We start from the raw sequence: 27,633 nt of genomic DNA, 5'->3' as shown, positions 1-27,633 counted from the left end.
GTAGTTTCAGAAGATGTGTTTTGTTGTGGTTTTTTTATTCTCACAGAAAACTAGTAAGAAACTTGTTCCCTCAGGAGACCAAGTCAAGTGAATTTCTCTGAGGCTGGGCACTGTCATACAGCAACTTTTCAGTCTTGTGCTTAGGGGAAATTGACTGCAAGGATGAGGAAGCAGAGCTGTGTATCTGCAGTGGTTTTGGCTGGATTTTGCTTCCCACTGCATTCCATTGAAGCATTAAATAGTGACTACTGCTGGAGACAGTATATTAAACTTGGTAAATTGCATGTGTTCTTCTTAGAGCTTTTGATTCTTAAGAAGTGAATGAACTCCCTTATTATAACATTTTTGTTCTAGTCCTCATAATTAAATAGTATCATAAAAATGTTGTATAATGTAAATGCAATTTCTAGTTTTGACTTACAAAGGTAAGTTTAAACCTGCTCATAACTCACTCCCACTGTGCTTAGGAGCTGGCAGGCAAGGTAAAATGCTTTGTCAGCAAATCAAAACAAGTAATTAGAATTAAATTTCTGTTGGACTGGGAAGAAACCACTGCTTTCTTGCCACCTCAACCCCTGAATTTCATATAGATAGACTTCAGTGTTTGTTGAATTATGATTTTGAATTAGTCTTACAGACTCTGGAGACTGGTGAGTCCTACTTTTTCTTCTTTCTTTTTCCTTTTTTTTTGGTAGTTCTCATCCTCATATACCCACCTTTATCCTGTTACAACTTCATACCAGGCCAAAAGGTTGCATAATCCCTTCACACAGTCATTTGTTTTTTACAGGAAAGAAACTGGTGTTGGGGCTTGAGGGGTGCTATAGAATGCATAGGACACATTGAAACTACTTAGTATGAGACCAAGTGTGAGCAAAGATAGCAGAGAACCTGCTGAAGTGCTGTGCTTACAGGGTCAGAGCATAGAGGCTACATCCCTGAGACTGCCTCTGAACTAACTGAAAAAAAAGATAAGAAGGATGTGTGCTGGGGACAGCATTCTCTGGCTTCTGCTGCCAAGTGGCAGGATACAGCTCTTGTCCACAATGGCTAAGCTGTCAGGCCTCTGCCAAAACCCAGGTGCCCTCATCCAGCCTGCCTGCTGGGAATGGTTCTGGCACCTGCTTCATCCTGCGTTTATCCAGGAGAGCGGAAAGTGGCCTGAGCCAAAACCCTGAAATGTGCTAATTGTTAAATGTTTTGCCGGTGCTGGAATCTCTGCTGTAACCTTGTCTTCTTTAGTAGCCATTTAGCCCAGCTTATGCAAGCTTCCTCACAGATATACTAGGGTTTTAAACATAGAGCCATAGAAACGTTGGTTGGAAGGGAGTTCTGGAGAGTATCTAGTTCAGCTTCCTGGAAGGAGCAGAATATGGCTGGTTCAGAATTAACGAGTCCTAAAGGTAGCTGTAGAGATTTTAAAATTTCTGAGATTTCTTTTTCGTGAGCAATGTAAATGAATTTTTTATTTTTCTTGCTTTCAGTGGGATTTGGCAGAGCCCTGTGTCAAGGTTGTAGTGCTGGGTTCTGTGTCCCTGGCAAGTATAGTGCGTCATCAATCCCAGACAAACTTTTTGCCTGGATAAGTGGTAGGAGTGTTTCTCTTCGCAGTGCTGCAGGTGGGATGGTGGCAGCTGTGTGTCCCCTGGGCAGGCTCCAGCTCTTCTTGATCTCTCCTCAGTTAGTTAATTGCCTGCAATACTTCCACCTGTGCTCTGTCACGGTGTAGGAGGGGTACTCCCCAATTTAGTGCTCGCACAGAAACTCTCCAAACCACACTGCCGCTCACTCGCTTCCACACTCTCCCTTCCCGCTGCAGTGGGCTGCAGAGGAGAACTGGGGGCACAAAGGTGAAGATCATGGGTTGAGATAAGAACAATTTGCTGGAGATGGCAATGAGAGAAGAAAAGGAACAGTTAGGGCAGCAGTGTTAATGACAGAGGGTACAAGGAAAGAAATGTTACTGCTCACTGTGGAAACCCACAACAGACAACACCCAACTGCTCCCTCTGCCTCGCTACCCCACTGCTTCTTCCAGCTTGGAATTGGAGCCATTAGGAACCTCTGCTCCCTAGAAAGACTCCTTCCCCCTGCCACCAGTAATGATGTGAGGTGGTATAGAATAACTCGGCGTCCTGGCCATGCCCCCTCCAGGCTACTGTGAAAATTAACCCTGTCCTGGCCAGAACCAGGACATGCTGCTCAATTTCTGCTTGAATACTTAGCTTTACACTATTCTACTCAACCTCAGGAACATAGTAGGCATTTCATTTCTTAATTTTGGTATCACAGAATAATTAAGATTGGAAAAGACCTCAAAGATCATTGAGTCCAACCATTGACCTGACCTGACAAGTCCACCACTAAACCATGTCCCCAGGTGCCACATATACATGTCTTTTAAATACCTCCAGGAGTGGTTTCTGGGGTGACTTCCCTGGGTATTCCCATTCTTGGCTGCCCTTTCATTGAAGAAACCTTTCCCAATATCCAATCTAAACCTCCCCTGGCATAGCTTGAGGCCATTTCCTCTTGTCCTGTCACTTGTTACCTGGGAGAAGAGGCCAGCCCCCACCTGAATAAAAAGTCCTTTCAGGGAGTTTTAGAGAGTGATGAGGCCCTCCTCCCCTTTCCTCCAGACTGAACACCCCAGCTCTCTCAGCTGCTCCTCGTATGAGTCACTTTCTAGACCTTCACCAGCTTCATAGCCCTTCTTTGGACTCATGCCCAACTTAGTGTCATCTGCAAACTAACTGAGGTGACACTTGATCCCCTTGTCCAGATCACTGATAAAGATATTTAAACAGGACTGGCCTCATCTGAGCCCTGGGAAACACCACTAGTGACCAGCCACCAGCTGGATTTAATTCCATTGCCCACCATTCTCTGGGCCATCCAGCCAGCCAGATTTTACACCCACCCAAGATGTAAGCAGCCAGTTTCTCCATGAGGAGGCTGCAGGAAGCATTGTCAAAGGCTTTAGTAAAATCCAGGTAGACAACATGCACAGCCTTTGCCTCAACCACTAGGCAGGTCACCTTGTCATAGGAGGAGATCAGGTTAATTGAGGGGTACTTGCCTTTCATAAACTCACGGTAACTGGGAGAGCAGAGCGTTTGGGAGGCAGTTGGTGTCTCTAACTGCTGTGGGTAACTTCTGAAATCCAGGTATTTATTGAGCACAAATTAGTATGTGGTCTTTGTGTCTTCACTGTCTTCTATCTGTTTGTAATATTGGAATTATCAGATGGAATTCTTGAAGGGTGATGTGAATACTGGTTATGTCACATATATTTAGCAATGGGAATTGTAGTGTTTAGGATGATTTCTTCTTACTTAATTTTGTCCCTCATTGTGAACATTCCTTCCTCCTGTGGCAGCCAAGGGAGGGACCAAGTCAGTCATTTTTTTCTTTGTTTGACACTTCACAACATAACCAGAAGACAGGGATGCTGTTGACATTGTGGGAAAAATACTACCTGAAAGCAATCTGTTACAGATTATTCTAGTGAAATAACCATCTCCATACATGTGAAGTTAGAGTAGGACTTAAGATTTTTTTTTCTTCTCTGTGGCTTCACTCTCTCCTAATTAGTCATGTGTAATTTCATATTAAATGATTATTCAAGACTAGAAGTGGCAATTTACTGCTATTTTGAAATGAAAATTACTTTGGAGGTTATGATTGCATATTCTGCAGCTGGTTGTTTCAGTGCCTCATTGCCTCTGTTCCTGTTACAGGTACATGTGACAGCATTGCAGCAATGAGTGGAATTTTAAAGAGGAAGTTTGAAGAAGTTGATGGCTCCTCACCTTGCTCCTCCGTGAGGGAATCAGATGATGACATTTCTAGCAGTGAAAGTGCTGACAGTGGTGATAGTGTCAATCCATCCACTTCTAATCATTTTACCCGTAAGTATTAGCTCTATGTACCTAAAGAATTATTCCTGTTTCTCAAAATAAAATAAATTTTGTGGTTAGATAAGCATGATGATTTTCAGTTGAACAGATCATGAAACAGACTATGATGTTCAGTTTGTGACTTGCTCAAAGTGACTTAGTAAAATAAACTTACATTCTTTTGACTTCTTGCCTGTTTGACTATTTGTTAAAGTTTGAAGTCTCTGGGAAGCTCCTACCTATTTGCTATTTGAATTATGTAGTTGTTTGTAGTTGAAGCTGGGAGTTGTGTTCAAAACATTTCAAACAGGTACTGTAGGGAAAGTGCTTTAGCTCAGTTTGTTTATTTTCCTTAGCTAAATGTATTGCAGCTGTCAGCTCTCTGTAATACAGTATTGGTGAGAGTTCTCTAAAAACAGTGTAAGCTTTCTTTTATTTGAAACTGATGAATATTGTGTGTGGTACACGTTATTTCAGTAGTTTCTCTTTTTCAGGTAGCAGAGGATATCTCTGTCCCTCACAATGGTTTTGTTTACAAATAAGAATTTGGTCTTAAGTTAGCAAAGCTACGTTTGCAGCATATATTTCTGGGAGCGATAAATTTGCAGTTTATGTTTGCAGTTTATGATACTTGTTTTAGGTGGTTATATTGTTTATCAGTAGTGAAATGCATGTTCTAAAAAGCAGGGGTTTGCCTCCTTCAACTCTTTTGCAGTTAGATCTCCCGTACGGAGTTATTACTTAAAACTGTGAGCCAAGGAGTAGGTGAGGCTCCTCGTTACTGCCCATACAGAATGTGGTCCATGTAACTGAGTGGTTTGGATTGTGCCTAGAGATCCTGTTTGTAGCATGTGATGCAAATGTTCTTATAACTGACTTGTCTACCAAATGCTGCTGTTCATCTTGAGTGGGCAGTGAAGGTCTGAATCCCTTTGGATGCGAGGGTCTGAATCCTCTTTGCTCTAGTTGGGAATGTTGCTGTGCACAGGAGGGACAGGTGTAACTTTTCAAATGGACACTCTTGAGGTGCTATATGATATTTAAGATGCAGCTCTAGTCAGGGACCTATTTTATTCAAATGCCACAAAGGAGTAAGCAACCCAGTAAACCTCTTTGGTAGTATTTAGAAATGTCTTGGTGACAATATTATCTGCATGCTGATACTTGAACATTTGCATCTGTTGAAAAAGTTAGTTGATCATTCATCAGAGACTGAAAACAGGCTTTTTACATGAAACAGTTGTTCCCACCCACACAGAAGACCATAATTTTATTGTGAATACACAGATGATACAGTGAAATGGAATGATTCAGGGGAGAAACTTGGAAGTTGTAGTACATGTATATAACAATAAGCTTTAATTGTAGTTGATGTAGTAAATAATCTGGTTTAAAGAAACTTCCCTTTCTGTAAGAGAAATTGCAGTATTCAGTGTTATGATTAATGATTTATCTGACTGAGATATTTGTGGCCAGAGTAGTAAGTGTTTATCTGTGTGAGCACTCACAGATACAGAAATTGTACATCTTACATTTTTTTAAAATACATATGTTTATATCCATTGGTGATACAGAAATAAAAAGAGCAAATAGTTTGTGTGTGCATTGATACTATTTTTTAAAAAGTATTGTCTTTAATATAGGTGCACCAGCCTAAATTCCAAGAAATCAAATACAGAACCCCAGTATTACTTAAGAGCTACTAAGTGATACTCACCTGAAAATTACATGCACATGTAATGTGCATTAACAAAACTCTTAACAGTGTACATTGGAAGGTATTTTGTTCATGCTTTAAACTCATTCATCTTCCATAATAAAAGGCAAAGGACAAGAGCTTTTCTAAGTTGATTTGAATCTATATTTTTAAGGATGAGTCTGTGAGACTTTTTCAGTGAGCAGACTGAAAAGAGCCAGTGCTGAAAAAAGGCTGGTGAGATTCTTTGCCTCTGGTACATGCCTGAATACCTCCTTGATGGAGGTTATCTTCCTAAGCTATTTCCTGATATGTTACACCATTTTCTGTTCTATTTAGTGAGACACTGTCAGGTCCTGTGTACTGTCTTTTTTCTGGTCTGTTTTCATATAGGTGAATACAAAGTTCACTATAAACTCTCTTTTACTGACTGGAAAAGAGGGAGAGGGTTGTGTGACCTGTAGTCAACATCAAGGTCTATATATTAATTCTTAAGTTGAGAATTAAAAAAAAAAAATCCTAACATGGTCCTCCGAGTCTTATTTTTTCTTTCTAATTGACCTGACAAAGAGATAATTCTAAATTGCTTGTAACTACAACCCCTTCAGCACTTTAGCAAGCAGGCAGTTTGCATATAAACCCATCTAGCACAGCTGGTGCATCCCTCTATTTACACAACCCTTGAAATTATATGTATTGGGTCAGATAAACAGGAGCCTAGCAAGGATCCTGCTCCATTAAAGTCAGTTTAACCTGCCAGGTAAGTGAGGCACACAGGGGCTGTGGATCATTGAGGTGGGGCAGAGCTACCAGAAGATAACTTTGTTCTCAGCAATTAACCCTGTAGTGTGATGGCAGAAAACACATGACTGAGATGGCCCTAAGTGCTGTTGCTTGTGACTATTACACGGGGATAAGTACAGAGTTTCTTCAACAATATATCCATTTAAACAAATAAAGACAGCAACAACAGGAATGGAATAAATCCCTAGCCTAAGTTGCAGGCATCTGAGTCAGTAAATAAAAATTGAAGTCCATACAGAATAGACAACTTTCACCATTAGCATTTTCTTGATTAGGTCTGTGTATTTTTACAGATGTGCACATTTTTAAATCTCTTAGCAAATGGTGATGAAGTGCCTCCATTACTGCTGGCAGATATAATCCCTGTTGTGTTTTTTACTTACCTTTCTCAGTCTGTTGAAGCGATTTCAGTTTGATTCAGCAGGTCATAGTCATTGCAGATTTACTTTAATGGATGCCAAAGCATATTACTAGCTAGTCCACATAGCTGTCCCATTTCACAGCCCTGCCTTCATATCAGAAAGAAGGATGTTCATCTTCAAGTAACAGTCCAAGCATGCATATACAGTATTAGTCAGGATTTAGGAATACATGGAATACAGGGCTGGAGCACTCACAATGCCATTTGAGCTCCTTTAAATTGCCCTGTTCAGTTCTGGCACTGCACTGCTGTGTTTTCGTCTGCTCCCCAGCAAGCTGAAAAACCTGGAATTGCTGTTCAGGATGTCAGTTCAACACCCTGATCATTCCCATGTTGTGTGCACTGAGGAACACTGGGTTCCACATTCCAGCTCAGGTGTGGGGGAATATGTGCCCTTCCAGGGAAGGGTAATGAAGCTGGTAAAGGGTCTGGAACATAAATCCTATGAGGAGTGGCTGAGGGAGCTGGGGGTGTTAAGTGGAGAAAAGGAGGCTCAGGGAGACATTACTGCTCTCTACAGCTCCATGAAAGGTTGTGGCAAGGTGGGGGGTCAGTCTTCTCATAGACAAGGGGAAATGACCTCAAAGTGTGCCAGAGAGGTTTAGGTTGGATATTAGGAAAAATTGTTTCACTGAAAGAGTAGTTAAGCATTGGAACAGGCTCCTGAGGGAAGTGGAGGAGTCACCATCCCTGGAAGTATTCAGAAAACAAGTAGACATGGCACTTCATGATATGGTTTAAAGGGCATGGTAGTATTCGCTCAAAAATTGTATTTGATGATCTTGGAGGTCTTTTCCAACATTAGTAATTTGATGATTCTATGATTCTTCCTGCTTTGGTGAGGTACCTGCCTCTAAATGCTTGATCTTATTTTCTGATTTAAAATTTAAGTTACAGAATCACATACAATTGAAAGAGCTGTGGAAACCTTGTGAAGTCCTGTCTTTTGCACTTTGGTGCTGGTAATAACTCCCCATAGCACATTAATTGCAGATGCATCTCCTAAGAAACATAAGGAGCTGCTGCTTTCCTCTGCCACTTCAACTTCAGTGTTGTGTAGCTGAAACTTTACGAGTTCTCTTCCTTGCCTTCAGAGTCACTTGAGATCGACAGCAGCACCTTATCTGATAAGGTGATTGTCACCAACAGGAGGTGGTGCCATCACACAGTCTGGTTGATATCCTCCATCAGTTATCTCTCTATTTCCATTAACATTATCACTGTCATGGGTGAGGTTATCCTGTGGCCATAATCATAGGTCCCATCATTCCACTAATTAGGGTCCTGTCTTTAGACTGTTGGATGCCTTAGGTTCATTAGGAATGGGGCAGGTCACTGAGGGCTCTGAGAAAACCCTTTGGTCTCTAAGTGCTCTTGCCGTCTTTTGATTTTGCTGTTAGTGAGGAATTTGAAAACACAAATACATGCCTGTTGGAGTTCCTTCAATATGCCCTGTAAAGCACTGTTTGAATTTTCTAGAGTTGCTAACATACTGAGATTGCCTTATCTATGTGGCCATGCATAACTTGAAAGAAGGTATGAAATCCTTAGGAAGGTGTTGCTTCTCCTGAGTTATCTTCATAGAAGAAAATAAAGTTTTATTTGGTATAAGGTCAATAGCACAAGACACTGCCTGAGCTTTGAACTTAAGCTGTGTGTTTAATTGCTGGTTAATGATAGAAACCTAAATGGGCTAGAAGTGGTGGTGCTGGTTTACTATGGGGAAACATGGGTAGCTAAATGCAGACATTCATTTTTTGATGGCATTATCATGCAGTTACTTATGTTGCCAGCAACCAGGCTTGGAATTTCCTTGTTAATGAGGAATATGTTCTTATTGCTGTTTGTTGACTCATGTTATGAAATGCTAACAGGTTGAGAGGTTCTTGTATTTGATTTTAAAATAAGTCAGCTCATCTGAGCATTAAAAAACAAGAAATGCAAATAAATTCAGTGAAATGTAATGCAGTGTCTTTGCTCAAACTCATGCAGAATGACAGCATCTTTTCATCCGGAATAAGGACTACTGTAGGGAGAATTGTTAAAAATTGAAAAGAGGAGTTATAAGGCAGGCTCCCACTAGTTTTTAGAATGATTTGTGCAGCCAATTATGTTTCTATATTTTTAAAAAAGTTCTCTGTTATAAATTAGTGCATTTTGCACACAATACAACCAGAGAGAGTTTTTGCCTTACATGATGTTTTTGTTGGCTTAGAAAACACCAAACAAATTTTTTTTGTTGGAAGATGTTCATGATAGATATACAAAATATGTTGCAAATGCAAGGTCACAGACAGCTGAATGGGTAGCTGTATTAGTATGAAATGGCCATTCACAGAAGTCACACATAGGATGGGACAAAGGATTGCCTGTAGTGTCATAGGAGAGCTCAGCAAATGCAGTTGTTATGCATGGGTGTTCCTGCAAGGATCCCTGGTAGGACTTTCCTCCTCACAAAGCCGGGGCCAAGGTCAGGAATAATCATCTATGGAACAGCAGCTGGCATTTAGAGGAAATGGTGAGGCAGAGAGCGCTTAACCATCTCCACTCCTCCCCACAGGCTGATGATATTTGCAGAATAGAGAAACTGGACTAGTATGGTGAATGTCACAAAAAAGCATTCTGAAGGTAGAGGATGCTGAGGAAATAAACACAAAGCTTTCACTGAGATTTTAGTGATCAAGTTCCAGCTTCTAGTGTGCATCCCGACGATTAAAAATTTGTATGAGATTTCAGACAAAACTCTTAACAGTGACGTAAAATGCTTAAAATACAAATTAAAATCATCTCTATTCATGTCAGACTTGTCTGTAAGCTAGTAACTGTCAAAAACATTTTTAAATGTGACTTAAATAAATCTAGCATTAGGCAAGCATTCCCGTCCAGTTCTTCCCGTGAGGTGAATTTAGCTTTGGCTTTACCCTAAAGGAAAGTATTAGAAGGATAGACCAGTGAAGTGCTCTGCATAGGTGTCGTTGTTCGCCAGCATTGTCCCTCTTCTCTCAAATTTCCACTAATCTACAACTGAGTATGCAGTTCCCTTCAAGACTTCCAGATTCAAATTTATTCTAGAAAATACCTCCCTTGTCCTCAAGCCTACATGTTTCTTTTGGAGGGTGTATTTTATGTCACAGCATTTCCCCTTAATGTGGATTTCCAGCATGTAGGAAAAGTGTTCTATCATTCAGGGTTGGAAACTTGTAAATTGCGTGTATGGAAACTCTTAAAAAATACCTTTTGGAAGACAATGGGATAGAAGGAGAGGCAAGAGAAAGAGGTAGAAGCAATTTCTGGATACAACCTTTACCTAGACTTTGTTTTCTACAAGGGTTGGGAAGCAAGCTGGCTTTTGTCAGCAGTGTTTTGACCTGGATTACCAGGATGGATTAGGCTTTGCTGTTCTGTAGTGTTGGTCTTGATGAAACACTGCATGGGAAAGTCATGGAGTAGGTGGACAGTGGTGCTGATCCTTCTTATAATAGTTTATATGACACTGAGTAGGTAAAAAGCAAACAAATGGGTAGTAGTGATTCCTTTTCCTGGTCTTAAAATCAAGTCAAACACGGTTAGACGGGAAAAACGGATTTTACCTTGGTATTTATTTTAAGGATCCTTAGGTGCACTACATCCAGGTTGAATGCACCTCAATTCACACCACAATGCACACCTCCAAAAGATCTGGTATAACATTATAGATCTTACTAATTAGCATATCTATCAAAAATTCCCCACTGAGAGGCTTGAGTGAGCCCCCCTCCCCAAGGAACCTTCCCCTGGATGGTTCTATCTTGGTTTACAGAATGTGTTCTGGAGAGGACCTTGGGGTCTGGGGCACATGGATCCCTAACTACAAAGCTTCTAAAATGTTTAGTCTCCTAGCTGACCAAAAACAAGTCCAAGAATGTAGGCAAACAGCACTAAGAGTACAGAAGTTGTAAAAAGGTATAACAGGTATAAAAGAAAAGGCAAAAAATCTTCGTGGCATCAGTAGAGTGTAAGAAATGCAGCATTTCCTCTTGTCTAATATAGAGCTTTAATCCAAAAGGCTGCTTCACACATGTTTTTTACAGCCTTTTGAAATTTTCACATGCCTAAGATATTTCTGCACTGGTGACAATGAATTGCTTTGCCCTCATTGATGCAGGAGTATGAGTAATCTGCTGGGGAGCCATATGGTTCACATTTATTTTAATGTGTCTTTGACATCAGGAGAATAGCTGAGACAGCAGAAGAAAGTGCTTATGTCTTGGAGTTCAGCCAGAACTGAGATCATTTAAGTTTTGTAATCAAAGAACTACCAGTTTTCGGGGTAAAAAATGTTAGAAAAACATGATGAGCTTAAAATGTCATTCCTATCAGGATTGTATGAAATAAGGAAGCAGGTTTTGCATTTGATGGATGAATACAGCTTCAGCGGGTGCTTTTCTTAGGTGGAGGTTTGGATTCTGTTTCAGCCACTAAAGATACGGAAGGAAGTGCTGTGGCTCCCACAGGTTTCACGCTGCTGTAGCTCCCCTGCCCAGTTTGGAAAATGAGGATGTTGAAAGGCAAATGAGAAGTGCTTCTGCATAGTGCCTTGGATGTATGAGAAAGCAAGTCAGGAAAGCTTTGTTTCAGTCTGACAGCAATATTTCTGCTCTTGCTTACCTATTTCATCAGTTATAATTTATTCTTATACATATGAAGCTTAGGTGATTCTTTTAAGCATACATTGGACTGCTAGTGGAAATACTAATTTTCCCCTTTGGAAAATTACTTATCATGGGATTTGGGAGTCGGATGGGCCAATAATGACATCTGGTACCAAGATACAAGAAATGAATGATGACTAAGTATGATAAAACCTGAATTTTTCAAATATGGAAGGAGTTGTGAGTATCTTCTGATTTTTCAAAAATTCACGAATAGATGAATGGTGCTTATTTTCAGGGAGAAGTGAAGAAAATACAGCTTGAGGTGAAAAAGGTTGGGGCACCAGAAGCAGCTGCAGAACTTCATCCCAGCAGTGGAGGAGGCGGTGCCTGGGGGCGTTGGCAGGTGTCTTCCCCCCCACCAGTGTCTTCCCCCTGCACCTCTCAGGGCTGGGGGCTTTCCAGCCTGACTGGGGGCTGTGACTGGGATGGGCAGGCAGGTAAACAGACGAGCCCCATGTGCAGATGTCAGTAGGAGTCTCTGCTTCTATCTCTCCACTCCTTGGAAAATACCCTGGTATGGGGTAGGAAAAAAGGGTACACAATTTCAGAAGTTAGAGAGCTGCTGATTCATGGCTTTTAATAAGCTGTGGAAAAGAGTCATAATTCTTCAGTCTCCCAATAATACATAACAGTGAAGTTTTTTGTTTGCAATACAGAAGTGCAAAACATCTTATGAGACTGTTGGTAGGAATAAGGTGATGTCGGCCATCTGGTTTCTTCCATATAACTACAGCACTAAGGAGACAGTCTAACTGCAGTCCTCTAGTTACATTAAAATATATAAAAAATATATTACACTGATTTGTTAAAAATCAGTGTATTGCTATATCTTTCTTCACCCTTGTCTATTCCTAGAGGAATACATTCCTCTAGATGTGTTGAAAGTTTTCTGCATATAAATTGCTTCATTCTCTTTTATTAACTGTTGATAAACAAAAATCTTTCTGTAGTTTCTAATCTCATGTGATTTGAATGGCTCTCATTTTTCTTACCTTCTTGATTGAGTCTTGCTCCAAACCCAGAAAGTATTTACTCACTTGCTGTGTTTGGTGACAGAATTCCAGCACAGATACTTTAGGCAGGATAAATCTGACAGGAAATTCTGTTTTCAAGCCACTACTCATAATATTCACCCATCTCCCATTAATTGTCTTTGGGATGGAGATTTGTGTGACACAGCAGCCTAAGTGAGATGGGACAGCAATGGAAGCTATATTGCAGAACAGTTTTCTTTCTTAAGGCTATAGTTATTTTCATGATAGTTGCTTTTTTTTTTTTTTTTTTTTTTTTTTTTGACGTTGACACTTTCTTCAATTTTGACTTTAAAGTTTTACTTTTAGAGTATCTTTGAAAAGTCAGTTAGCGGGGCCTCCTGTTTCATACTTGACGTACTGTGTCTCAAAATACATTTTAATGCTCTCGATCAAGTACCTAGAAACTGAAACAAAAAAATCTGGGAAAGGCAGTCTTTTTGGTACACTGTCTTGTGTGTCATTAATGTTAGCCACCGGGAGATAAAAACTTGTACTTCTTGGTAGATAAAATGTTATCACTTTAAATTTAACCATTTTAATAAGCATAATGTTAATAAAAGTTATGTCTTTTGATGTTTGTGTGCAGCCTTATGAATAAATCACCGAAATCTCAGTTTCTTGATAGACTGCTGATCCATTGCCTCTAGTCTGTATTACAGTCAGTGACTGAAAAAGGATCTTGCTGTATTACAAAACCTTGATATGGAGCTTTTAGGCATTGTGCTATTCTGCAGGTCCCTGGCTTGCCATACAGGTGTGCTTAAATTTTTGAAACCTTAGAGCTTCCTTGTATGTTCAATAGGCAGAGAAGTGCATAAGCCAGGAATTGTGCATAAAGAGAAACGACAGAAATGTATTCCGTCAAATTTTATGAAACAAATTATAACTGCTGTGGATAAAGAGAACTATTATGAGGGAGAGAGGTTAATAACAAAGAAAAAATGAGTAGAAACATCCTCCTGTGTGTCTGTGCAGGCACACCCTGAACAAGGAGAGCCAAAGGGTGAGCACAGAGGGCATGTTGGGTTTCCAGGTTGGGTTAACCATGCTTGGGTTAAACAATGGTTTGCTATTAAAAGCTTTCCTTTCATTATTTTGGCCTTACCTTTAGGACTTTTGTTTACATACAGTTGCCATTTTTGCCATAGATAGTGTGTGGTTATTAACTTGAGCTCTGCTCTGCTCAATCCAGAAATGAAGCCATTCAAATGTCAAATGCCAAAAATCAAAATTTCATTAGTTGATATTATTTCAGATGAGGACTTCTGACACTCCTGTTTAAAGTAATCTGTTCTGAAGACCTTTTTCAGATATAGTGACCTTTTCTGAGAGATAGTTCTGTAGTACTGGTAGTTATGTTCTTAACACTTTTAACCTTCCCTCTGATATATTTTGTGCACTGCCGTACCTACATATCTCTCAAAAATAGATAATTCCATATAATCTTGAAACATGGAATTAAAAATTATGTTACATTTTTAAATACTTGAGAATGGAGTCTCCTGTGGAATATATCAGACTTGTATAAATGTGTTGAATATTGTGTGGGATCCATAGGACGGTTTCAGGTAATGATGAATATTTCTATTCCTTCTGGCATCCTCACCCGCCAGAGTGGTAGCATTAATTTCAAACCCCACCTTCTAGTTCCTGCTGACAGTGTCTGTCCAGTAGCTGCTAAAAAACCACCTCAGCCCAGCAGCCCCTGCCTGGAGTCAGTACCATGCTTTTTGCACAGAACAGGTGATGGTGGCATCCATTGATAGGAGTTGTTACACAGGCAGATGGCTTGGAAGTACTGTTTTGGAGACTGGCCAAGCAAGGAGGCCTTTACTAGATCCCTTCTGGAAAACTCTGGCATTTACACTGTATGGATAAAATTACAGGTAACAAGTTTTTGCTTAGAAACTGACTGTGCAAGGCTTGCCTGCCTCTTCAATCCGTGTCCCTCATTCTGAAAGGGGTTACTAATTGATTATTCTCAGTAAATTTTCCTGGATGTATATTCATGCTTTCTAATAGATCAGGTATTTTGTGTGTTCGTCTTCTCTATCTTGAGTTAAGCAGTGTCCTTAGCAGTGATTCCAGCAGATTTGAACAAACTGTGTAAGGTACAGTGCATGCAAAGTAACAGATGCCCCTTTCTCTTCATAAGGTGGTAGTTCTGTTTTGGTTGGCTTGAAGCAAACAGTTCGAATCAGTTAGAGAGCACTTTGTCCCTGACGTTGGAAAATGTTCAGCACCTCCATTCAATATCTAATAACATTCTTGAGCTCACATCAAGGCAGCCCTCTGCTCAGAGATTTTTAGGAAGTGTAATAGAGCAAGAACACAGTGCCTTTGCAGTGCTGACTTTGCTTCTTTCCACGTCCTTGGTAACTAAGGTGGTCGCAATTCTCACGTCTCCTCACTGACATTCTAATCTATGCTTTTGAGTAATCAAATACAATCCTGTAAACTCCTGCAGTTCCTGCCAGATCTGTTCTTGTAAACAACATTCACATAAATATGAATATATTCTAACTCTTTCCTGACAGTAGCCTTCAGGAGATGACCGTGGAGTTCTTCACAAGGCCTTAGCTCTGCCCTTTAATGAGCTCTATCGAAAGATAGGATGTGTTCAGAAAATGTAATCCCATGTATTCTGAGGGCTCTGAATGTTTACATGCATGTTTAATTATACAGATTGTCATATAATTTGTCTGACTTGGAACTATGACATTAATAAATAACATCGCAAATTTTAATGGTATTTACAACAAATACATGTCAGTTCTCACGTTGTCTTCAATACACATCTTCAGTGTAGTGCTGAACTTACAGTGCTGGTGATGGTGTGGTTACAGTGTGTCAACATTTTTGTGAAGTTCAGCTTAATTCTATTTTGACACAGTTTTAATCAGTGATATATAAAAAAAAAACCCCACAAACAAGCAACTTTGATGGTATGGCGTTGACAATTCAATTACTGAAACTGATGAGCACTATAAAGAAGTTGAAGACATGCATTAGTGGGTTCTTTAGACAGCCCATGACATCTGCAGTCTTACTGAGAGACTGCTGACTGAACTTTTAGGTATAAATGTATGGCAATGCATGAAATTCATGTTCTAAATTTTGATGGCACACACATGGGCAAAAATCCACATAGTGTAAAAGCTCATTCATGGTATCTAGTTTTTATCATAGATGACTTTTTCTTTTTTTTTTTTTTTTTTTCATCTGGGTGTAACTAGGTCACAGACTCTTCTACTTAGCTTCATTTAACTATTAATATTAATGTGTAGTGTGTGAATAAAACTTAAGGGTCATTTATTTATGTTTAGCCATTAGTATGAAAGTAGTATCTCTACGCTAAAGAGATTGACAGATTTGAAAAAACAGAAATGCTTTTATTGCAGCATTTGTCATTCCTGCCAGTAAAGCAGCCCTGTCAGGAGTTCCACAGCTAAGATCTAAACCAGATTGCTGTCAACACAGACCCTGTGTCATAGACACTCAGGTTTACAGATGAGGATTCAAAGGTTCGTGTGATTCTCTAACTTGTGAGATTTACAGGTGCAATTATCTTCGATTTCTTAATAAAAAAAAAAAAATTCAAGAGCAACCTTCCTTTTCTTCCCTTGAGTATTTTACAGTAGTTTTATTTCTCATTTCATTTGTGACTGGTTCATTTATTTGGTGAAAAAGCTGCCTGCCCTTCAGTAGCTGCTAGTATTTGTTCTGAAATAGAGGCATCATCCAGTTGAGATCCAAATAACATCGATACTGTTATATCAGAAATTGGATACACCTCAGAATGATTCAGATACCTCCTTCAGCAGAAAAAGGGGTTTTAAAATATGCACTTTCTTATATATTAGAGCATATTGGCAGTGCAAGTTCTGATTTAGAGTATTTGCTTTTATGTTACATTGAAAGAAAATGTCTCAGTATGAAAATTACCCCATCTCCCAAATGCTAAAAAATCGGTTTTATTAAAGGTAGTTTTGTTTTGAAACTGTGGTATATATGAAAAAAACCAGCACATTCAAACTATATTTAATATCATGCAAAATTGACATATCCCTGTCAACTATTCTCTGCTAATGCTCTGTTGATACGAGGTTTGCTTCAACTTGGATGTGAGTTAGACATGCCTAATCTAACAGAGTTTGTCTTTTGATTCCCCTTTGTACATCCTACCTCTTTTTTTGTAACACAGTTTACTGGGAGCATGTAAGTAACAGGACCTGATCTTATTTATCTGTTTTATATTTATAATCCAACATACCTGCAGCAGGTCTGGAGTGCCTCTTATTTACGTAGCAAACCATACTTTTAGCTGCTTATTAGTATTTAGAAAAAGTAATCCTGTTTCAATGTTTCAGTGAGCCACAAAGAGTTCTGTGGTAGTGTCAGTAGGATACACTGACTGTAATTCGGATACAGGGCTTTATTTTCTGATATACTTGGTTTTCACACAGTTCAGTAGATGATGCTGGGGGTTTTGAAATATTGCTTCATGTAGAAGTTTGTGGGTTTTCATTTGTGGTGATTAACATTTCACAACATAATAATAGTAATAGAGGCTGAAATATGTTTTACCTATCTACAATAAAGACCTCTTCCAAAACCAGACCTGAAGACCAAGTGCATCCCGTCTCTAGAAATGGTGGAATTCTAGATTATTGCTGTACATCTTGTTGCTCTTATTGCTTTTATAGAATGGTTCCAAGCCGTTCAAGAGTGGTCAGGCACACTTCAGTTCATTTTATTGCCTGAATTCTGGCAATGAGGTCTCTCATTCACACCTGCACACACCTGCAGTTGTTGCCTCTAAACTGCAAAGCAGTGACTTATTAGCTTCATTCTCAACAACCTCTTGCTATTTTGCAACAAATCAAATAAATTGGACTGCTCATTTTAACAATCAGGGAGTGTCTCATCTTTCTCTAAGATTTGTGTGTATTTTTTTCTTTCCTCTAAAGGCATGCAGGTATTATCAGTGAGAAACAATAGATCAGTATTGTGGGAAGGAGTTGCTAAGTGTCTGTAGAACCAAAAGAAGAATATTTAACAGTTAAAATTTGGCATTTGTTTCTAAACAAGTTTTGTATGTTACTGCATATATTTATAAAAAAACCTGAGCACAGGTATGAGTGGAATCAGAAAATAATTAGAAAATACTAGATTTAATTTTTTGTCAAAATTCTACACATTACACTGTATTACACACACATATTCAGTGGATGGCAGCAGAAAAGAGGATGAAGGTAAAGAAAAACAAAGTGGGTCTGACAGCTAATCAAAATTATTCCTGTATCATTCAGTGGTGACCATGGTATGAATTTCTGAGACAGTATGAAACACTAAAAATACTGCTTTTATTGTTTTTCCAACATTAATTTATCACAAATTAGATTATAGGAGATACTAATCTTTTCCATCAGTGTGACCCAGTGCTGTAGAGCTGTGGATCTCTGCTGCCTTGTGCAACCTTGTTTTGTTGGCAGGGGTTGGAAGAGGTGTGAGTCAGTGGATCAACATCTGTCTGGTGACACTGTGAAAGAAGTTCCTTTTGCTAGGATTTGGTTGCTTCGTTGGTAGAATGATAAAACATTTTTATGACATGATGGGAAAGAAAAACTTTCCTGGCCAAGTATTTCTTTTCTGAAGTAGAGGGTGGTGTTAATGACTGTAACACCATGTAGTGGCTTCTAGGTTTGCATACTTGGTAAATATTTCTAACATTATCTTCTCATTTAGACTGCACACCTTGGAATGCAGTGTCTGTGTAGTCAGGTATTGTCACTCGTGTAGTTCCCTTTACCTTAACACATCTGCTGCCTGACTGCAAGTTATTCACACTGAAATCTGCCTCTGTTCCAGCATCTTCAATCCTGAAGAGAGAGAAGCGGAAGAGAACAAAAAATGTCCATTTTAACTGTGTTACTGTGTATTACTTCACGAGAAGACAAGGCTTCACCAGTGTTCCCAGCCAAGGAGGAAGCACGCTGGGAATGTCGACTCGCCACAACAGTGTACGCCAGTATACGCTGGGAGAGTTCGCCATGGAACAGGAGAGGCTTCACCGAGAGATGCTGAGAGAGCATCTAAGGGAGGAAAAACTCAACTCTCTCAAGTTAAAGGTAAAACTTGTCTGAGACTTTGATCCCTGTCTTAATGTAAATGAGCAGTGTCAGAGCTATGTAGGCCCAAGGTGTGTGTGTTAAACAAAACCATCTCCTTTCTATGAGCTCCATTTTCAGTTGAAATGAGCATTTTCCTGGGGTTTTTTAATTTTACTGAAGATGTATTTTTATTTGATAATACCAAGTGCTTCTGTAGCTGCCATTGCTGAGTACGTCCAAGTGCTTTACAGGGAGATTGTTGTTTATTCCCTGTTTTCTACAGAGAGGAAAAAAAAAAGCAGAGAGTGGTAGGAGTTAGCCTTGAACGGTGTGTCCAGCAGAAGTCTGGAAGTGCCAGGAAGAGAATGAGTCTTCTAAGCCTGTGTACAGGCCCTGTTAGACAAGGGAATGGTAACATTATAAGTACAGAAGGTGAAAGAGCTTCTTTACTTTGCCAACTTAGATGGCTTTGGCAAAAAGTAAGAAACAGTGATACTAAAATGTTTTCATTTGCAGTTTACCAATTTTTATGATTGTGTGTCTTTACTATTTCACCAAAGAATGTCCATTAAAGAAGAAATGTGTAAGATAAATTAACCAGTTGTATGAGGTTAGCTAGTCAGAACAAATCCTGGCTAGTTTTTACAGAATCACAGAAGAGAAATGCTTCAAAGCTCTCATCATCTTTGTGGCCTCCACTGGCCCCTCTCCAGTAGCTCCTTGTCATTCTTAAACTGTGGAGACCAGAACTGAGCACAATACTCCAGATGTGGCCAAGCAGAGGGGCAGGATCACCTCTCTTGACCTGGTGGCCACACCTCCTGATGCACCCCAGGAAGCTGTCCTTGTAATGACAATGTAGGAGAGGAAAGAAACTGTATTTGAGTAGAGGAGAAGGGGAAAGGGACTGTGTTCCTTCTGCTGCTTTAAAACTGCTGGCAGAACTTCTGATTTTTGTGTCATGGATTGTGTTGCATATATTTTTGACTCTTTTTCAGATGAATCCTGTAATTAAAACAATATTTAGAACTGTAGCTGAGCTTCTGCTGCACATCCCTTTCTTCTGTGATACTACATCTCTGTTTCTACTGTTCCTACTGAGGAGCAAAGTGGCACCCTCCAAGTTCAAGAAATGCCTTTAAGCATTTTTCTCACAGAATGAACTGAGTTCATGAGTTCTTGTGTCTGAAGGCCTGAGGAAGTTTGCATGATCTTCACATTTGTAATTACCTTTTTCAGTCTGGTTTTATTTTTGTTTTTTTCTTTCATAGCTAAATAGGTTCTTAAATAAAATCATAAGGTTAAAAAATTTGAACTGTCGTAGAACAAACATAAAACCAGTTAGGACAAAGGCAAATCAAAGACTGATATTTGGGCAGGTTGGAAACCAAAGGCTTCTGGAGTGTTAGGGACTTACCACTTGATAGAGAACATCTCACATCACAGGATTTTCAGAGCATCAAGTGTGAATTGTGCTGTGTCAGTGTAGCTGATGACTAACTGTAGATCCCTTGGCTGACTTCCAGGAATCAGCTCAAAGAGAGGAATCCCCAGTGGAGTGGGTAAAGAATAGTCAAACAACAAATATTTCACTTTTCTTTTCCTACCTAGAAAGTAAATCAAGAAAAATCACAGGTCTTATGTACCTTGAAAGATTGGATGAGGCCTTTTAGCCCTCATCCATATGGACTAGAGCTTGGTTCTTCATCCTTTTCTAACTAACCCTCCTCTTGACTGGGATGGATCTCCTTTCTTCATTAACTTACTTCACTTCAGCCCAGTCTGTTTTGGGGACACAGACCATACTTTCTGCTCATTTTCCAAATACATGCTCTTCCATCTTCCCAGTTATTTGTTTGAGTGGATGATTATTACAATTATTAAGTTGCTGAAAAATCTCTTCATAACTCTCCAGTGAATAAGGAGAGCCTTATTTGCAATCCTTATTTGCATCTTATGGTTGTTAAATCTGTTACTAGAGCAAAATATTCCTCTTCATCTGGAGTATGTATAAAAAGTAGGCAACAGAAAACTTCCTTTTTTAACTAGTCCATTAATCCCTGATTATGTGCTGGCATTTAAAAAAATAAAAAATTTCAAGCATAAAAAGAAAATCCAGGACTTGCTGAATTAGTGAAGAGTCACTGTAAAACACTGAGCATGTTTTGTTTGCTTTAGAAAACAGGGCCTTGCTGATTCTCCATTCTAGAGATGGAAGAGCTGCTTGGTCATTCACATAGTTTCTAAATGAATAAAAAGGGAAATGTGGCATTCTAATGACAGTGTCAGCAATTATGTCAGCAAAATTATTATTCATTTAATGAAAATGTGCTAATCAGGATTTGTATAAAAAGATACATCACAGAAAAATGAAGAAGATGAGAAAATGAAGTTGAACAAAGTTAAGTCAGAGTTTTTCTATTTGAAAACCATTATGCAAATAGAAAGTAACTTTTTGTTCAGTTTCCCTGTTGGTTTTTTTTATTATTTTTTTGTATTGCATTAAAATATACAAATTGGTGGATAGAAAGTGTTCTCTCCTGTAGAATTCGTTTTAAAAAGATAGAAATACAGCAATATATTGAAATTGAGTTTCCGTAATGTTAGCTACCGTTTGTTGTTTTAGTTAAAAGTGAAGAGCTAAATAAGAAACACCTCTAATTAAAAGCAGATAAAGACTGTGAAATCATCTCCAAGTCACTTTGGCCATTTAGTACCAGAACTTTGGTGTAAACACTACTGACAAGGGCATAAACACTTGTTAGCAGCAGAGTGTGAAAATTCTGGATGTAAAAGCCATCTTAACAAATGAAAGGTACAAGGTAATCATTTGAGAAAACATGAGTAAGCACAAAAAATTACTTGGAAGAGTCCTTATTGCTTATTCATAATGTCTCCTAAAATTGAAATTTATTAAAATCATTAGCATGAGATGAGTGATGTTAAGGCTCCCAGGTCTGTGAACACAGTTGTTTCCCTTTGTTGGAAGTTATAAGGAATAACTTCCAACTAGGGCAAGGCAGAGGTGTCCATCCTACATTTTTCATCTTTCACTGAGTTGGACTGAATTTCCCCCAAAGGCTTCACATATTCATTTGCCCTTGTTCTGTGGTTATGACATTAACCTTTAGATTCATGAGGAGATTTACCAGTCTACATATTAATTCAGATGAGCAATATTATGACGACCAAGAGAGCTTATGTTCCTCTCAAGTTCTGGAAAATGTATGTGATAGTTCTTGATAATCTTCCTTCCTCTGTAGTTACCCAGCTACTTTTTAAAGAAATGTTAGAATCTTTCATTAATTCATTTATTCTTTGTGTGGCAAAATGGAGAAAAAAAAATTAGAGGAGACAACAAGGAAATCATCCTGCAAAGGAGTCAGGAGCTAAGTGCTTTGAAATGGCAAACTGCTGACTGATGCCATGCATTTGATGTTCCGGCCTGCTGGAGGCATGTGGTGTTCAGCACATGGCTGGAGTCCAGTCCTTAATGCTCTGCTGCTGTGGAGCAAAGCAGTTAAGATTTGGAGGAGGAGGAGAAATACATGACAGGATTGGTATGGTTCTGTAGGTGCTTTTGTCTGCTGCCCAGTTACAGCATTCACGTCATGGGTAAGAGTCCTAAAAGTTGATTTTTATTAAACAGTAATTGAATAAAATAGTAAAATAACTAAAGAAGGGATCAGAATTTTTCTCCACAGTTTCAAACTTAGATTAAATAACATTGATCTGCTTAATGAGTGGTTTGAGCCTTGTGTATATAAAACTAAAGAAATCAGATTTCTTAGGTAGGTCATTCCCCTATTATATATTAAACAAACAAAGAAATCAAAGAAACATAAATACATCGTACTTAGTTTTACCTTGCTAATGTAAATGAAAAGATGTAACCAAGGGTGCCATTTTGGGTTGAAATATTCAGGCTGAGTTGTGTGTACAATGGGGTGTTAGCTACAGGCAGCTAATTCAAGATGCATTTAATCCCTGTGTGGATTTACTTCTCTCTCGCTGTAGAATGTACAGGAAAAAGGACCACTTCTAATGCTGCTTTTCCTACCTTACTGAACTAATACATTGAAATACCTGGTGTAAATAATCTCCCCATTGTCCCAGGGCCTGGCAGAACTGATTAGGGAGCTATTGCCCCCTCTTTTACCAGCCAGTGTAATGTGAAATGTATAAGAGAAAATGGAGTAAGAAAACAACCTGAAGGAAGTTTGAGAGGACATTTTGAAAATGCCTGTATTTAAGATGAAGAAAGAGCTAGAAGGATGTGCACATTGATTGGGATTTGAATGTTATAGGGATAACAGACATGATAAACTGAAACATTAAATACAATGAAGGCACTAAGCTCCAAAGGCTGCAGTTAGGAAGAAAGTTTGAGAATACATTAAAAAGAGAAACAGTAATGCTTATACAGTGGGGTTGTGGAAGTGACAGAACACCTCTGCGTGAACTAAACGTGGTGCTGAATTGCTAAGAAGGGACTATTGCTGATCTCAGGAGTTTTCTTGGTGCAGTGTAATGTGTACACATAAACTGTGTGTAAGGACTACCAGTCATTACCCCAAGACTCTTCTCCTTCAAAGGGAAGAAGTTATTGCTTTTAGCCTGACTTAACAAGTCAGGAATAATTAGTTGTTTGTTGGGGTTTTTTTCCTGTGAAAACACGTTTTCTTGCACAGCTGTTCTAAGCACAAAACTGTGATTGCCAGAAAGAGTGTGCAGTCAGTAGGAGTTCACTGTCAAGTAATTCAGTAATGCCATAAATGACAGTTACAATCCAAAAGACTGTGGAAAGGATGGACTATATATTATAAATGGTAAAATGAAATAGTTGGGAATATAAGAAAAGCAGAAATAGTGGAATGGTTAAGATTCAAGGCTGCTTTCATACACATCAGAAACATAGCTAGATGGAGATGACACAGTAGCACAAAAATGGGAACTTACTTTTGCAGTGATAATTGTTAAATGTCTGAATGTTGAAATGCACAAGAAACAGGTTATTGTAATTATGGCTTCAGTATTTTTTCTGGTATCTTCAGTATTTAAAACTGGTGCCTAAAAATTTATTTGGGATAACAAGCCAAAGTGAAATTTTCTGCAAGTAAGTAAGGCAAACCCAAGAATTTCAGTGGCTGCTGGTGGCAAAACTGGTAATGCAAATGGGACTTGAGACTTCACCAATATATAAAGATCACATAGTTGCACCATGTTTTCTTGTATGAATGTATGAGACCATGTGCTTGTCTGTGCTTGTAAATCAGCAACCTCATCAGCTGAGAGCATTACACAGAGCAGGGTGAAAATCGTGAATTTTTTTGTTTGTTTATTTTCCCATTTTAAGCAAAATTATTTCATAGAACAATAATAAAAGATCTATTATATGACAGACTAAATCATATAACTTGAGTTGCTTCACATTTGCTATGGAGAATGTTGCTCAATCTGAGTAAATTGAGATGGAAAAAAGACACTTTTTGTAGTGAATGTCATTGTCTCTCTGAACTTTGTTTTGATAGTTTCTTTTGATTCTCAAGCAATTTCCTCTGTAGAAGAATTTTTCTAGACCCTGTAGTTGTGTTTTCTGGCAGATATAACCAGTGAGCTCTACCTTCCTTCAGAGCAGTGATTTTTTTTTCTTTTCTCCTTGAATATATTTACCCCTTTCTATACGGGATGAGTTACAGGAGTATGGTACGGAAGTGTGCTGTGTTAGGAATGTTTTGCTAATGCCTGGTCACCTTATGTGTGATCATTTTCTGGAACTTCCTGGCAGTCATGCAGCATTTTTACATACAGCTTTGAACACTGGTAATGCATTTCACATACTGGCATCTGTGACATGTCATATGTGTGAGCGTAGTTTAAGGACTTTGTTAATGTTTTGTGCAACAGATGACAAAGAATGGTACGGTGGAATCTGAGGAAGCCAATACACTGACTCTGGATGACATTTCTGATGATGATATTGATCTAGACAACACTGAAGTAGATGAGTACTTCTTTCTCCAACCCCTGCCTACAAAAAAGCGGCGGGCATTGCTGCGAGCTTCTGGAGTGAAGAAGATCGACGTGGAAGAAAAGCACGAGCTGCGAGCCATCCGCCTGTCCAGAGAGGATTGTGGCTGTGACTGCCGTGTGTTCTGTGACCCAGAAACTTGCACCTGCAGTCTTGCAGGCATAAAATGTCAGGTAAATGTCTACATTATTGTCATTATTTAATTATCTGGGGGAGGGGGAAGGGTGCGTGTCCACGCACATGTATGTACTTTCTCTTGTTGAAGTTATAACTATGGGAAATTAAGTATTAGGCAATAACACTTGTGGATCTCCAACCAGTTTTTTAAGGTCCTGTTTTAAGAGTATATAGTGGGCAATCAATACGAATAATGTCCTAAAATATCTTTATTATGATTTTAGGCACATACATGGTTTAGGGTGTTTTTTGTTCTTACACAAGTGTTCTGCTCCTCATACTCCTTTTAGGCCTTTATCTAAATAGGCAGATGCAGACAACAGAAGAACAAGTAGCCTGCAGATTTCAGAAGGGATATTACCTTTTATTTTAGAGACAATTAGCAGACACTCCAAATGTGAATTAGAGTCCAAACTCCATAAGAAACAATAAATGACATTCTGCGGTACTGTCCTGTATGTAACATGCATGATACTTAAAATCTGTGCATGATAAATTTGCATGAAGGCAATAAAAAGGTATCTGCTAATATAGCAGGGAAGTTTTTCCTCTGCAGACTTGAAGAGGTATTTCATATTGTACATTTAAATAGCATCAGCTATACGTGTCCCAGAATGTTTCCTAAAAGATATTTCTGCTAGTTCTGCTGAGTTGCTGTTGTGCAGCTGAGTTTTCTTCCTGAATGCATTTTTCATCATCTCATAAATCCAAGCTAAACTTTCTCTGCTATTTTAAATAATAATATTCTCTTTGCTGTTCCTGTTCTCATCTCCACATGTGGGGAAGATGTACTGGATTGTGTTATGTGGTTCTCCTGCACATAATTGATGTTTAGGTGTTACAGTGTAGATGAAAGTCACAGACTTGAGGCTATCTAATCAAACTTGCCAACACATGGATTCAGTCAAATTTTCAAAAATTTAAGATGCGTATTAATAGAAGCTCTGTGCCCAGTCTGCTGAGCTTACAATATTGCATCTAGAATTGACTGGATTACCTTTTAAAATGCACTTGAGTTTTTGTTCCTGTTTTCTGTGATCAGGTGTCCCCGTTGGTAACTTTATAAAGGTTTCTATAGACCATTTATTTTGTTTCAATAGGTGTCTAGTTTCTGTGATTTTTACCAAATTTTAAGATGCTTTCTGGTAATGCTTTTGCCTGGATTTGAGCACAAAAGGAAGTAAAGCTGTAGCAGATGGAGAAATTGAAAAGCTACCTATTTTTTGTTCCACTCTGTAATACTTTCACCTATGGAACAGAATCATTTTTTCTCTACTCTGCAATAGTGGAGCATGTCCAAACCCCTTACTGTTCTCTCAGTACTGCTAAATTCCAGGGCTGACTCCCTGAATGATTGTTAGCTTTGACTAATTTTACAAGCATTTCTGAAGGTGAATCCCACTTCACCATTGTATTTCTCTACGCTGTCTAGGTTGTGTCATGTCACCAGGCTTTTGCTTCCTATTGTTAATCTGTATTCTCTTTTTTAAAAGGTGGATCGTATGTCTTTTCCATGTGGTTGCACTAAAGAAGGGTGTAGCAATACAGCAGGTAGAATCGAATTTAACCCTATCCGTGTACGGACTCACTTTTTGCACACGATAATGAAACTTGAATTGGAGAAAAATAGAGAGCAGCAAGTTCCAGCACTCAATGGCTGCCACACTGAGATAAGTGCACACAGTAGTTCCATGAGTCCAGGACCCCATCCAGTTGAATATTCAATTGCAGAAAATTTTGAGATTGAAACTGAACCCCCGGCTGCAGTTATGCATTCCCAGTCAGCCGAGGACTTGGACTGCCCAGGGGAAGAGGAGGAAGAGGAAGATGGGAGTAGCTTTTGTAGTGGAGTTACAGATTCTAGTACACAGAGTTTAGCCCCTAGTGAATCAGATGATGATGAAGAGGAAGAGGAAGATGAGGAGGAAGATGAGGAGGAAGAAAAAGCAGATGATTTTGTAGAAAGTATGAGCTCCCATGCTGATATGGTGCCTCTTCCTTCTGTCCTTTGTTACTCTGATGGAACTGCTGTGCATGAAAACCACTCTAAAAATGCCTCATACTATACTAACTCTTCAACTCTGTATTACCAAATAGAGAACCACGTTGCTGGCACTGCTAACCAGATCGGTGAGACTTACTCAGAAAGGGATGCTGTCAAGAATGGTAGTCTTTCTCTGGTGCCTTACAACATGACTTCAGAACAGTTTGTTGACTACACACGGCAATCAGAGGAAACTTTTAGCAGCCCTCATTACCCTTCTGCAAACCCCTCAGTGATTGTTTGCTGCTCATCTTCTGAAGGGGATGGCAGTGCTCCCTGTAACAGTTTATACACTGAGCATAGGCCCAGTCACCCGCCAGTGGAATTTCACTCATACTTGAAAGGTCCTTCTCAAGATGGCTTTGTTTCAGCTTTGAATGGTGACAGTCGTGTACAAGAGCACCCTGCTGAGAATTCACTAAACCTCCCAGAAAAGAGCAGACTGCACGAAGAGTGCATCAAATCACCAGTGGTAGAGACCGTACCTGTTTAATATTAAAATTATTCTAGGACTGACTTCCTGTGTTAAAATTCACTCCCACTGGATTTTCCTAGAAACTTACTTTTTTAAGAGGTAGACAACACTTGGACTATAGTCAATGTTCCAGACACATTTTGTTTTCTCAAGCTACACTGGCAGTGGTATTGCACAAAACCAGTTCATGTAAAGATTTAAATAAAAATAATCAAACCCTTTTTTGATAAAACACGTAAGTAAAA

General features: G+C 39.1%; 1 protein-coding gene across 1 annotated transcript; it reads left to right on the top strand.

Moving 5' to 3' along the window:
* Positions 1-3,748: 3,748 nt before the first annotated feature.
* Positions 3,749-27,406, top strand: CSRNP3 (cysteine and serine rich nuclear protein 3; the record flags this gene model as incomplete). Its single annotated transcript, XM_082285033.1, has 4 exons — positions 3,749-3,911; positions 18,420-18,679; positions 24,569-24,865; positions 26,363-27,406. Exons 1-4 carry the CDS (start codon positions 3,764-3,766, stop codon positions 27,404-27,406), a joined length of 1,749 nt encoding a protein of 582 aa, XP_082141159.1. The 5' UTR covers positions 3,749-3,763.
* Positions 27,407-27,633: the final 227 nt, after the last annotated feature.

This window comes from Coloeus monedula (assembly GCF_965178545.1).
Source record: "Coloeus monedula genome assembly, chromosome: 7".
Classification (NCBI taxonomy): Eukaryota; Metazoa; Chordata; class Aves; order Passeriformes; family Corvidae; genus Coloeus; species Coloeus monedula.
This window is presented reverse-complemented; position numbering and strand designations above follow the sequence as displayed.